Consider the following 14,496-nt stretch of genomic DNA (forward strand, 5'->3'; position numbering starts at 1 on the left):
GCTGATGTGTAGAACGGACAGTCCATCCATATTGGTTGTAGAATAATAAAATGGACAGGGGAGGGGGGGGGAGTGGATGGATTGAGAGTGCAAATCTCTTACACTGTCCCTTACAGACTTTCAGGTTTAATTAAACTAATCAACGCATTGACTCAGGCTTCAAAGCCTTTTAAAGCCCGCTGTTTTAATGGAACTTAATCAAATTCTGAAAAGTGTGCATAGAAGAGAAATTAGGCATTGCTGCAGAGCACTCACATTCTCTGGTTTAGATACTGTAAAGCACTCAATAATACTCTGAGACACATAACAGCATAATACTTAATCAACTCTTACTCTATCGATTTCTCAATGCAATAACACAAGCCACATAAACTACTGGCTTAGACCTACTTCATAATATGCAGCACATGCAGACACACAAGAGGTTATAGAGCATACTACTGTACTATATTATTGACTTATCAATACAATAACACAAGCCACATACAATGTATAAATGTTCTTAGGATTCTCAGTCAAATACTGCTGAGCTGAATATATTACAGTTCAACCAGAGGTGACTTCACATCGAAGGTTGCTAACTATGATTTATTGATATATGATACTGACAAGACAGGAATTATCAGTGTAGGGTGGGTCCGTTAGCCCCCCCCCCCCCGGGAATAAGGGTGCAGGGCCTACAACTGGAGTTGCCGTGGTGCAGGTGGCTGAGCCGTAACAGAAACACCTGGGACCTGTTACTGTCAACAGTAACTGTGTTGACTAAGTAATGAGACCAGCTCATTTCGTTCTCGTCGTTTACACATGCAACAGTTGAGGTTTCCTGTTTTACATGCCAGTCATGCGAGAGTCGTCTTGTGAATGTTGTTCATTACTATTCTTCTGTCTACTGTGAAATGAGAACTGTACAGGCCAGTAGGCCTACTAGATGAATCTAGCCATTGTGAGTAATAGAACCAGACAGGTCAGGTACATGATAAACAGTAGCTTTAATCTGTCCTTTCTCCTCAGTGGACTGGAAGGGTTAGTACACTGGTTTGTTATCTTCTGGAGGGAAGGACGCACCCAGCTGGCACAAATTCTTTTCCCTCGGAAACCTCTGATCATCATGTCATTGTCCACAGCGATACTCTCCAGGGACTCTGTTATCACATAATGAAACCGAGAGAGCTGTCGACAGCCCGTCCTGTAATCACAGTGTGTGTGCTGTGTGTGTGTGTGTGTGTGTGTGTGTGTGTGTGTGTGTGCGTGTGTGTGTGTGTGTGTGTGTGTGTGTGTGTGTGTGCGCGTGCGTGTGTGTGTGTGTGTGTCTGTGTGTGTGTGTCTGTGTGTGTGCGCGTATGTGAAATTATTCTGTGCAATGTTGTGTTCAGCCTCATTTTTTTGTCACTCATTCATAATTGATATGTGATAATTGACTTCACATTTCACATTCATCACCTCCCTGTGGCTTTTAATTGTAATCGTTTGCATTGCATGAATATGAATATCACTATCAATGTTTCTATGTTTACTACCATAGAAAAGAACATTGTTCAAATAGTATTATTTCATATGGAAAAAGGTAGTTTCACGAGTGACTACAAGGCTATGCTCGGTGGGTCCCTTGTGACCCATAAACAAATGTAAGCTCCGTTCTACCAGCCTGCATTCTTCTCCTATTTCTTTCTTCTCGGGTGAGTCACTGGAAGAGACAAATTACAGGGAAAGAGGCAGACAGAGAAAGGAAGATCTTGAGAGACAGTGACAGTGAGGGTGGGAGAAAAGGGAATGAGAGAGAGAGAGAAAAGGGAAAACGGTGCAATGTGGAGATTGAGAGGAAGGGGGGGGGGGGGGGGGGGGGACTACTTGACAAGGCATCTTATATTAATTGTGTGTTCCACCGTGGATACTCTTTGTGTTGCTGGCTGCCTAGTGGTACATAGAATTTATGCACCATGTTTTTTCTCAGATGACAGCAGACATACATTTGCATGAAAACAAATATCCCAAACTCCCTTCATGCATGCAGATAAACTATCCCTCTCTCCCTCACACACATACACACACACGCATGTGCACACATCCGGACATGCACATGCACACATACACACACACACACACATACACACACACACACACACACACACACACACACACACACACACACATACACAATCTTAGATAAATAGATAGAGCTTTTCCTACCACAGAATTAGCTATTAGTCTGTGAGCTCCTGTCTCTCCACAGAATTAGCTATGATGAAACCCTATTGGAGATCTGTTTCATGGTCTAATTGCTGTTCCTCTTTTGATTGTGGTTGGTAAGCATTGTGTTCACGTGTAAAGGTCAAAGTTATGTTCTCAGTAAGCACGGATGTTGTTATAAAAATAAAAATATGTTTTGGAAGCAAGACATGCTCTTTTGGTGGAGTATGTAAACATTTACATAGGGCATGAGTCACTCCCCTCCTTTTTCTCCTCTCTTCTGTCCTCCCTCCTCTTATGCTTTCAATCTGAAGTTTTCCCCATCCTCATTACTGTAACTCTCACTTTAGTGCCTGTGGTCTGTTGCTCTTACCGATCAGCCTTCCTGTTGCTAGAGCTACTGTGATCAGTGAGATAAGGACAGACAAACAGCACACGCTTGCAGCCGAGTGGAGAATAAAAGTCAGACACGAAAAGTGAGAGGCACGAAAAGTGAAGAAAGGGAGAGGAAAAAGATAAAGAGTGGAGGGAATGCCGTGGGTTCCTGAGCTGTATTGTCCACCCCTGTGTCCTTCAAGGTCGTGTGTGAGACAACAGGCAGCTCCAGTGTCCTGAGGACCGAGGTGGTGATGGGTGACACTCCCAGGATCAGCATTCGAACAGAGACAGAGACAGACAGGAACAGTAAACAGACAGAGAAGAGCTGAGGTTGTGAAATATCAGACGAGCTCTCCTGAGAGTAGCCCGCTCAGAGAGCACAGAGGCTACGGGTTCCAGCAGCACTAGCTGCGGCTTCACGCTTCACTGACAGAGAAACCACAAACAAACTTGCACAGGCACACGCAAGAAAGAGGCTGTTTAAAACACAGGAACGAAAGTAGGATCTGAGCAAAGGGACTCAGCACTCTTGAGCTTCGACAACACACAGCACAGGATTTAAAGGTGGACTTGTAAGCACATCAGTGGACTGGGAACAGGAATACAACTAGCATTAGGCCTGTTATTAGGATTTGGGATTGGAACGTTTTTGTGCTGGGTCTCTCTCTCTGGCTGAGACTTGAGTTGTGGTTCTGAATCGTGGATAAAGGGCTCTGCGTAGGAGGGAGACTGACAGACAGAGACAGTGAAGGGTTGTTTGGCAGACAGACTCAGTTTAGAGGCTGAAGGTGGGGGAGGAGGTATCTGTATCTGGCCTGCTGTGCCCAGAGCTCCCACTGATGAGTCAGAGGAAGCTTACACGACAAATGAATTTGTGGGAGACCTCCGAGGGTCCCCCCCTCCTCTCCCCCTCCATCACTTCACCTGTGTCCCCTGATCACCCCCGGGGCCATGGCAGCTCCGCTTTTTTCCGTCGAATGAAGCTCAACCGCAGTATTCAGGAGCGCAGGCGGTCATCCCACTGTTGTTACAGGTACCCTCTCCTTCCCTCTCTTTCTGTCCTCAAGTCACGCCTAACGCTCACCGTCCTCTCAGGTATTCCATTAGGAGGAAGTTAGGAGGTCCTGTGGTCATATTGATTTGTGTGTGTGTGTGTGTGCGTGTGTGTGTGTGTGTGTGTGTGTGTGTGTGTGTACATGCGTGTGTGTGTGTGTATGTGTGTGTGTGTGTGTATGTGTGTGTGTGTGTGTGTGTGTGCCCTCCAGCATGATTTAGAACACTGTTGTATGAGATGCTCCCTCCTTGCTAGACAGGTGTTAACTTTGTAGTCTCCAGGGTATTACACACTATGTCCCCCATTGAGGACAGCTACGTGTTGAGAGTAGTTTGCAGCTGGCAGGAAGATTAAGATTAGTCTGAGTGGTGAGTGTCCACTGTGGTTTGATAACGCTCCAGTGCAATAATGTGTTTTATGGTGTATTTGGTGTTTGCAGTCTAAATAAACATTGCCTATGAAATGAATTGAGGCAGTAAACATAATAACCACACTTGGTTAGATGCAGGGGAAAAAAGCAGAATATGCACAACAGTTGTTTAGATCTCCTTATACCAATGTCTCATAAGCAATGTTACCAAATAAAGACAGTGGGTTGACAATAATTCATTGCTTGAATAAACATGATATAGACAATGATAGGATAATTTTTCAGGCCTGGTTGGTAAGCCTTATACAGGTATGTGAACTTGTGTTTGCCTCATATACTTCCACTTGTGAGTAATATGACAGATTGCCCAGCTGTGGAGGTGAATTCCAGAACGAACAGACAGACTCCCAAGGAACAATAGATCAAAAAAAGGAGAGGCAAGGAAGGTGAGAGAGCGAGCCAAACATGGAATAAGCAGACAAGGAGAGAGTGCTTGCAGCCATTCCATCTCTTCTACTGGTTCTTTGCTGACAGGGTCAATAAAACATCTCGTTGACCCTGTCTCTAATCTAATCTACTCAAATAAACTCTGTCTATTGTACTGGCATCATGTAACGGTAGCATTGTTTGACAGTAGGCATTAATTTTCACTGCAGGTCTTAGTATACGAGACAATTGGTAAGCTTAAACACTAATATCACACAGGAGAATTGTAAACAGAACTGAGACATTCTGTTCTGTGGATCGTCTATCAGCTCTCCTTCTGTTTTGACCTGCCAAGCTGATGCATGACCCCTCCATGTTCAAATCCCTGAGCAACAAATGAGTTAGTAATTGAAAATCTTGGTGAATGGCTCTGCCTCCCTGTACACTAATAACCATGGTCTTGTTTTCTTTCACTCAGGGCTTTTATATTAATAAAGATAAAGACGGATAAGGAGGTCTCAGTGAAGGCCCTGACAATGACGCATCAGAAAGAGATACACACACCCAAACACATGCAGACATTCATGCATGCATGCATGCATGCACGCACACACACGCACACACACACACGCACACACACACACACACACACACACACACACACACACACACACCACTTGGCTAAAAAACAAAACAAATGACAGACCTACGACACATGACGATGTGACGATGGCAAACGCCTCATATCCTGTATCCCTTATCAAGCTGTTCCAGCTGTCACCTCTGTCTGACCTGGTCCAGACTGACTGAGATTCACCATTAAAGCAGCATCAAACTCTCCCTGCACCACTCCCTATGTTTGTTGCAGCAGTACATTTGACGATTAGTAATTGTAGTTTGCAACGCATTCCCTAGCATCTGTCACTGATGTGCTTTTCATTACAGAGGAAATAGTAGAGGAATTTCATGATTTCATGAAAAGAGATCCCTCTCTAAACCTAATAATGTTTTTGTGTGTCATTTGGCTAAGCTCGTACTAAGCTTGTATTTGACTGGATCTCTCAGAGATTAGTCTTAATCTTTGTGGGTTGTGTGTTTGTCAACAGTGTGATGGATTGATAGAGTTTTGTATGTACACAGCTGCTCCTATGGGCGGAACTCTTACATATACACTGTCTCTCCTTCCTCTGAACTTCATCCACATAACCCTTCTCTCTCTCTCTCTCTCTCTCTCTCTCTCTCTCTCTCTCTCTCTCTCTCTCTCTCTCTCTCTCTCTCTCTCTCTCTCTCTCTTTCTCTCTTGCCCAGTTTTGATTCAGAGAATGGTCCGTTGCCTGGCCGCAGCCCCATGGATTCGCAGGCGAGTCCTGGGCTGGTGGTACACCCCTCCTTCCCCCAGAGTCAGCGCCGCGAGTCCTTCCTGTACCGCTCCGACTCTGACTACGACACGTCCCCCAAAACCATGTCACGCAATTCCTCTGTCAACAGTGAAGGGTGAGTATGTACCCCTCCTCCCCATTATCCACTCTCGCCGCTTTCTTCACAATGAGGACTATCTGATAAACAATCCCCCCCTCGCCACACACTTGACTATGACTCTCAGTATCCCCCCGTCCCCACCTTGGAATACAATGGATATGAAAATGAAAAATGCATACTATGATGACATACTATGATGACAATACTTCATGGCTGCTCATCCCTGGTTAATGTGATTACTCTATAACCTTTGCACTACTGATGTTTATATGACTACCTATGAACTATGAACGACTGTATATTGCACATTGCACATGTCTCCTGACTTAGCTTCTTTTATACTTCTGCACATTAGATACTATACATAAACTACCTCACTGTACATAGCTCATAACTGTATATAGCCCATAACTGTATATACCTCTAAACTATACTGATGTTTACAATACTACCTCTGCACATACTGTATATTACATAGTTACCTATCACTACCGTTCTTGTTCTATTTATATCATGCCCTTATACCACTATTTGCACTTCTGGTTGGATGCTAAACTGCATTTTGTTTTATTGTACTTGTACTCTGCGATGACAATAAAGTTGAATCTAATCTAATCTAATCTAATCTATCCTGGTTTAAACACACTGAGGACTATCCCTTAACACACTGCTAAAACCAACACTGAGGCAATATCTCCCACACCATTACACACTATACAATGACAATCACCTTACTTGACAATCATGATAATTATGATTATAGCAGCATTATGCTAATGAAATCCTACTAAATCTGGTTAGCATCATAGCAGTGTTCTTGCTCGGCCTGCTTCTTCGATACATATTTGAATAGCATTCTGTTTGTAAATGTCTGAGCCATCTCTCTGTTTAGATTCGCAGGGACATGTAAACTATGTTCACAAACACATCCACTCCTGGTAAACAGTCATAGAGCTCACCCCAGCCTTACTTCTCTTCTCTCCCCCCTCTCTCTCTTCCTACAGGCATGCAGAAGACATGATAGTCACCCCTTTTGCTCAGGTGAGTCCAACACTGCAGTTAGCTTCGAGAGCTCACAGCCGCAGATGTATAGTGATAGTAAATGACTTGTAAGTCTGAAATGAGTGTGCAGAGAATGATTCTCTCCCCCCCCCCACCCCTCCCCCCAGGTTCTGGCCAGTCTACGAACTGTAAGAAGCAACTTCACCATCCTGGCCAATGTCACAACACCCACTAACAAGTCAGTATATATTTGACAGCCACGTTACCCCATCTTGCTGTTCACGCCTCTATCTGAGGTCTCAATAATGTCACAGTCAATCACAGTCTGGAATCTGTCGGTCCTGTCTCTCCACCGTCCTTACTCTCACCAGAATATGTCCTTTTCTATAGAATGTAGCAATACTCTTATCACATCCCTTCTGTGCTGTGTGCTGTGCACATTATGTCCCAACTGTAAGTCCCTGACTTGGTATCCAGCAGAGAGAGAGATGGTCAATAATGCTAAATATATCCTCCTTTGTAATGCAATAGACAGGGGGAGTGAGTTGGCAGGCTTTTAGCAGTGCATCAATATGAGATGTAACAATGCACCATGGAATTATCTGGAGCCATAATTAGTGCGTGCTATGCCCTCAAACTCCGTCCCGTACGAGATTGCAAGCTTAACCACTAGGGCCATCTAGAGCCTAGACAAAGCTTTGAATATAATTGCCTACCTTCAACTATAGTTCAAGGGACTGTCATTATTAGGGAAATCAGCAATGCTGTTTTTGTCTATTCAATCCATATCTGACTCCTCATTATTCCTTTGGCCTATGATACAAAGGTACTGCATCAGCCTTTGCTTATCTGTTGTCAGTGGCAAGTTATTGAATTACACAATCCATGCCCGTTACTGTAATTGTGAGTTAGCTTTAGCATCCAGCAGAGGGCACTCTTTAGCAGCACCTCTTCTGATGTAATTATCCATGAATCCACAGGAGGTCACCAGTGACAAGCCAACCCACTGTTCCCGGGGCAACACTCTCTGGTAGGTCTTCTACTAAATTCAGCTTAGTCACTTTAGAACACTCTCCCACACGTTTTTGTAGTACACACTCAAGCTCCCAAACTAATAAGAAATGAGAGATTGTGAATTTGCAGCGCCATTCCCTTTAGCTCTGTCATAGGCTTGTATTGCACATGATTTGAATGAGGAGGTATACATCTCAAATCTTAGCTCAACTGTTCTAATCAATGACAAATGTAGCATTCTTCTAGATACATCACACCTCTGACACACCTCAGGGTATGCTTAAAATCCAGTAGGTACTTTCTAAACTCAGTAGCAAAAACATTCGAGAACATCCTATTCTATTCACTCTGCTCAGGTCATTTTGATGTAAGTCAGGATCACTTCTTTGACGTGTGACACAGTGATGATCTTGTCATTGCTCATAACATTTATGAAAGGCATGCTATGAATTAATTATGCTAATGCTTCCATACATATGTCCTTGTGCCCTCCAGAGGAGACTTACCAGCAGATGGCTCGGGAGACTCTGGATGAGTTAGACTGGTGTCTGGACCAGCTGGAGACCATCCAGACACATCGCTCTGTCGGTGACATGGCCTCCACCAAGGTACATGAAACACATTTGGACTGGAATCATCACTACCCTTCACCTTACTCCTGCTCCTTACTTCACCTTACTCCTGTGTCTGTGACTTATCTGTCCTGCATATATCCCTCTCCCAGAGCATTTACATTTACACCCTAACCATACATTTTTTTGGGCTTCCTGGCCAACCATTTGCTGTATGTATTCTCACATATTATTGAGGTATAATTTCCAATCAAGGAAAGTTTGTCTTAAAAAACTGTCAAAACCTACCCAACCATAGGATCATATAAGTCGAAGACTGTATCACAACATCCTGTGTCACAACGTCCTGTACAACCCTGTATCCCAGCTACCTCATGCACTGTAACTCATGATACTTCTAGCTATTTTCAGCTTAGCCTTTTTTGGTGTTTTTCTATAGAAAAACAGGATAATCGTTGGTAATGTTTCATTGTTATTTCAAAATCATACTGTACCTCTCTATAATTTACCTCAGGCTGATCAATAGTTGAACTTGAACTGCATGCAAAGTGGGGGCTTCATTGGCTGAGCTATCTGGAGTTGTATTTTGATGGGATGAGCCTGCGTTTTTAGACGTTCTCTGATTGAGCTTTTAGCCACAGGCTAATTCGGGTATGATTGTAGGCTTCTCATGATTGTGTGAGTAATGTTTGTTTCTCTGCATATACTTAGTAACTGATGATTGTATATTTTATATGTGTTGTTAAGAGTATTGTTGCAGTTACATACTGCATTTGTACACATGACTGTACGAGCTGCAGTCAAACAATCTTGGAATTTCGGATGTTATGTGTGTGTGAGAGAGAAGAGAGAGAGAGAGAGAGAGAGAGAGAGAGAGAGAGAGAGAGAGAGAGAGAGAGAGAGAGAGAGAGAGAGAGAGAGAGAGAGAGAGAGAGAGAGAGAGAGAGAGGGGAAGCAGTGGGGAGGGTGAGGGTCTGTGGGTGGAGAGGACAGAAGAGGGAGGGGGGATTGGGTCCTGATGCTGATGTCTGTACTGTAACCTTGGTTGCTATGGAACAGCAGCAGGGTCTGCCCTTCCCTTTTAGTCATTGGTTTGCCACTCTGACCACAAGGCATGTGGTTTTGGCATCGACCAATGATAAAGAGGCAATGCTCCTTTAATAGTGTTCTGTCTTAAAGAGGCAATGTCACATTCTTGTTTTTGTTATCACCCCGAAGGTAGAGTGAAAATATAGCAATTTGTAATCGTGTTTTTATACAACGGTATCTGTATGTGTGAATTACGATAATCATGCTTGCAAAATAAGCAGAGAGGGAGAGAGAAGAATTAAGGAGGTGAAAGGCAGAGGACAGGAGAGAAATTATAAGAGTATGTGTGTGTGTGTGTGTGTGTGTGCGTGTGTGTGTATGTGAGCGTGTGCGTGTGAGTGTGTGTGTGTGTGTGTGCACGTGTGTGCATATGTGTATGCGCATGTGGAGAGAGTACTCTCCTGGGTGACACAGAGAGAACACTGTTGCCTTCAGAGGAGACAGCCCACCTCCAGTAAATAAAAGCACCATTCCACATCAACATGAAGATACAGCCCTGAATATCCCCTGCCTCTCACTCTCACACGCTCTCTCACACACAATTTTGACAGACATACATGCTGTCTGCGGCACATGCGCATTCAGGCTGCGCACACACACTCGCTCAGACTCTCACACACACACACACACACACACACACACACACACAGGCATGCACGCGCATGCAGCCACACTGGCTGATTAGCTTGCGAGGGCTGTCTACAGCATCCAGGGAGACGGCGCAAGAGGCAGTACATCAGCGGTGGAGGAAGGGGAGCCTGAATCAGCAAGATTAGACCACAGGCATCGTAGCCAGCAGAGCCATGGAGTGAGCGGGAGCGGGGTTTAGGGAGGCGGACCGCGGACTGTGGACTGTGTGCTGGGATCAGTCAGGCACAGACGGGCTGATGCACCGGGAGGACTGGGCCCGGCCCCTGGATCTGCGCTGTGGGGGAGGGGCAGCAGTTGCAGGGAGAGATAGCCTGTTTTTCCAGACCAGAGCTCTGCTGTGATTCTCTAGCCTGACCGTCTGCTACAGGCCTGCCTCTCTCTCTCTCTCTCTCTCTCTCTCTCTCTCTCTCTCTCTCTCTCTCTCTCTCTCTCTCTGTCTGTCTGTCTATCCATCCTTCTCTTTCTGCCTCCATTACCGTTCCTTTTCCTTCACCTCCTCTGTCTGCCTCCTTTCTCCGTCTCTTCTCCTCTTACCTCCATCGCTCGATACTACGGTCATCTTTCTCCCCCTGTTGTCACCCTCTCTCCTTCTCTCTCACCTCCACCCTATTTTTTTCTACCCCTGTTTGTCTTCCGTCAATCTCCTCTCCTCTGACCTTCTATCTCTCATTACAACATCATTTTCTCTTTCCCTCCTATCTCTCTTTCCCTCCTATCTCTCTTTTCCTCCTCCATCGCCTCCTCCCTGTGCCCTTCAGACGGTCCCTCTCTCCCTCTATTCCGCTCTCCATCTTCCCCTGCTCCGCTCTCCTCCTCCTCCAACCCCGCTGTTTGATTTGGGTCAGTTCTGCTCACCAGCTGGGATGAGATGTAGTCTCTACAGCAGCCGGATCCAGGGGTCTCCTGGCCTGCCGATCGCGGGGGACCCTTATCTGCGGACCACGCTGGGGCCTGTTCCTGGACTGACTGGGTGGCTTGGTTTGGGGAACGCTTGCATGTAGGGAAAGACTGTGAGCACCTGCAGCCTCTGCCCTCGCCCTTCCACCCCCTCGTCCCCTCCGTGGGGCAGCCTGCCGCTCTGGAGTGTCCCGGTCTGGCCGGCTGCGGCCTCTCCTCCCACAACCTGACGACGCCCCCATGCCTCTGGGGCACTCCCAGTGCCCCCTCCCCGCTCCACTACCGCGCCTCCTGCCTGTGCCAGAAGCCTACGCCCCCCGTCACCCTCAGCATGGGCGTGGTGGAGGCCATTGCTCCGGACCCCCTGTCCCCCTGTCCCTCGCCCGTGCCGGGGGGCTACCGGCTGCCCCGCTCCTCCAGCTACAGCCCCCTGCAGGGGAGGGGAGGGTCAGAGCTGGACCTGGGAGCAGCCGCTGGAGGGGTTCTGGAAGGGGGTGTGACCGCAGCGGAGCGCAGGACCCCGTTTGTGGACCTGTTCTGTGAGACCTGCACCAGACCCTGGCTCATCGGCTGGTGGGACCAGGTAGGGCTGGGAGGGCTGGGAGTGGAATGAGGCCAGACAAGCGGCCATCTTGGATAGAGATGTTTTGGAGTGCTCAAGTTTTCTTTTTACCATACTACATCATACCCCATTGCTGTTTATAAGAGGCAACCATCTCTCAGTTAGGTCCATGAGGTTTCACATCGAGGTTTCAAATAGAGCCATGTCAGACAGTTCTGTTCTTTTTTATTTCTGTGGCTTGGAGAATAAAAGGAGTATGTGGGACAGGGAAAAATAACAGATGATAGGATGAGGGAGGAGGAAAGAGTCTAAGTATGTTGTTGTGGATGAGAGGCATAATAGGGTCTACACCCTATGTAGGTTGGTGGGTGTGTATTTATATTTTCCCTTACCGATTCTGTTTTTCACATTCTATGCATTATTTATGCATGTGTTCACTGAAGGGGAACAGGCACAGAGTTTCTGAGTTTATTAACCCTCAACTCTACCCAGTGTTTTAAACTGTCTGTGGCCCTGGTAATGTATGCAATAAACTCAAACATATATATTTTATACAACTAAAATCTTACCTTCTAACCTTCATCTTCTGAGTTTAGCTCTTTTCCATTAGAAGTGAATATTGTCTTTCCTTAAATATATTAGAATATCATATATAGAATATTGCCTGTCTTTTCTTAAATAAATATCATATGTTGTAAATGGTTGTAGGACATGCAGTGAGATGATGATGAAGTCGTTTGGGTTGCCCTGATTTCCCCTGAAATTCAGAAGGAATTGCAGCTCCTGTGTTTTGCTCGCATCCCTGGGTGCATATGTCAGACATCAGAGGACTGACGGTGCCCTCCTGTGTCTCTCACAGCTTTGCGTCGCCACCGTGTGTTTCATTATTCAGTAGGAGGATAAAGTGTTTTGTCTGTCCCTGGCATTGGCACTGGCACTGGTCCTGGCACAGGGTATGTGTTGGTTGGCAGCTATGACTCAGCATTGTGGAACGAGGGCCTGCAACAGAACTGTGTCACTTGGTTTGACTGGGCACCTGGTGCCGGATGACCATCTGACTGGTATAGGGCTTCTGATGGGTTCGAGATACCTGTCTGTCCTTTCGTGTACTGATAACAATGCCTCATTGAAGCAGGAGAGAGGGAATACATGGAGAGAGAGAGAAAGAGAGAGAGAGAGAGAGAGAGAGAGAGAGAGAGAGAGAGAGAGAGAGAGAGACAGTGTGGTGTGGAGAGGTGGTGTGAAGGAATGGGGAGGAGAAGAGGGGTAATTCATAGGTCTGTCCGAGAAAGGACGGTATAAGAGAAAGAGTGAAGCAGTGGAAAGGGTTGTCAGTGAAAAGGAGAGGGACAGAGCAGGAGAGATGAGTAGGAGAGATGCAGGGAGGGAGAGAGTAGGAGAGGGGAGGGTTGACCTTGGGAAAGGTCAGAGACACCTGCCTACTCTCTCAGATTGTCACCCAAGCAGCCGCCGCTCTCCCATCATGCTGCAGGACTGACTGTGAGGAGGCAGTTGCTAGGGCAACCTCCCCGGTTGCCATGGAGATTATTATGTGTGAAGGATCAGTCAGTAGGACACAGACTGAGGGGTCTTGTCCGAATCGCACTGCGCCTGCACGTGACCAGCTCGGCTTGGAACCATGGAGCCTGACTTCCAGTCCTCACAGTCCTACTCCTCATTGGTTGTAGATGCTATAATGTCATATAGAAAAATTATTGTATGCAATGTTGTTATCTGTTAAATCATATTAAGCATTATATCATATATATGTTTCTCTCACCTACATTCCAGCAGTCATAGCACACAGGGTGACATAACCACAAACAAAAGAGAATTACGATTTGGATGTCAAAATGGCAGCCATCTCACTATTGCTCAACATTGTGTCTTTGACAAGCTGCTGCAGTGAGACCCTAAACAAGGGAGAGATGTATGTTTCATAGTTAGCTAATTCAGTATTTAATTTGTTATTTACTACCTCCTTCTCTGTGGCCTTATCCTACAAAATGACCCTGCAATAGGTATTGGAGTATGTTGATGCAAATATACATCATTTTGATACAATTTCAATACAGACATTGTTGACTTGTTTGTTTGTATTTTGACTATAGATGGACAGGTTATATGTGCTTATATGTGTTCCATTTCAACAGCCATAGTTAGGCATGGTGAGAAAATGTCAGAACATGATGTTGTTTGATGTTTCTACAAAAATATGAGCTACTACTGTATGGCTTTTACTAGCAAGGGATTTGTGGTATCTCCTCTGAAAGGAGACAGGATTTGTGACATGGTTGTTTATGTCTGTCTTTACTGGTGAAGCTCTGTCTGCATGAGTGTTAAGTATTATTTTTGAGCCAGTTTTCAGATTGGAAATGCGACATGCAAATGTTTTGTTCTAGTGTGGTTTAAATTTTAATAAAATAATGGTTTATTGAGCTTTCATGAATATTTAGGGTTGTTTGGCAGTGATGCTTCAAGGCAAAGTGGGAGCCTTATGTCACAGACTGGATCTATATTTTCACCTTTTCTGTTTACTTTGGTACTCATTTCTTCATTTCTTTCCCTCTCCCTCTCTCTCCTTCCCTCTTTATTGTCTTATTCAGTTTAAGAGGATGTTAAACCGGGAACTCTCTCATTTATCTGAGATGAGTCGTTCGGGGAACCAGGTATCTGAATACATCTCCACTACCTTTCTGGGTAAGTCCAACCTTTTACCTTTCACTGTTGTTCCTGCTCATGTTTCCTGCAGCCCTAGATGCTCCTACTTCATTCTCACCCCAGAACCACCCTATCAAAGCTGACCTCCATCTTG

At 45.5% G+C, this 14,496-nt stretch overlaps 1 protein-coding gene across 2 annotated transcripts in view; it reads left to right on the forward strand.

The window, feature by feature from the left end:
• pde4a (phosphodiesterase 4A, cAMP-specific) overlaps positions 1-14,496 on the forward strand; it is a gene marked incomplete at both ends in the record, with an annotated part of 35,570 nt that overhangs the window by 16,730 nt on the left and 4,344 nt on the right. Inside the window, 7 exons of one of the 2 annotated variants that reach the window (XM_080523947.1) lie at positions 3,405-3,598; positions 5,724-5,909; positions 6,899-6,935; positions 7,064-7,134; positions 7,877-7,926; positions 8,406-8,518; positions 14,288-14,381. In XM_080523947.1, the coding sequence (XP_080380073.1) occupies positions 3,405-3,598; positions 5,724-5,909; positions 6,899-6,935; positions 7,064-7,134; positions 7,877-7,926; positions 8,406-8,518; positions 14,288-14,381 (745 nt within the window). Of the gene's footprint in view, positions 1-3,404; positions 3,599-5,723; positions 5,910-6,898; positions 6,936-7,063; positions 7,135-7,876; positions 7,927-8,405; positions 8,519-14,287; positions 14,382-14,496 lie in introns of those variants that run through there. The other variant, XM_080523946.1, reaches the window with a different exon arrangement.

Source organism: Nansenia antarctica, assembly GCF_963989245.1.
Source record: "Nansenia antarctica genome assembly, chromosome: 2".
Taxonomy (NCBI): Eukaryota; Metazoa; Chordata; class Actinopteri; order Argentiniformes; family Microstomatidae; genus Nansenia; species Nansenia antarctica.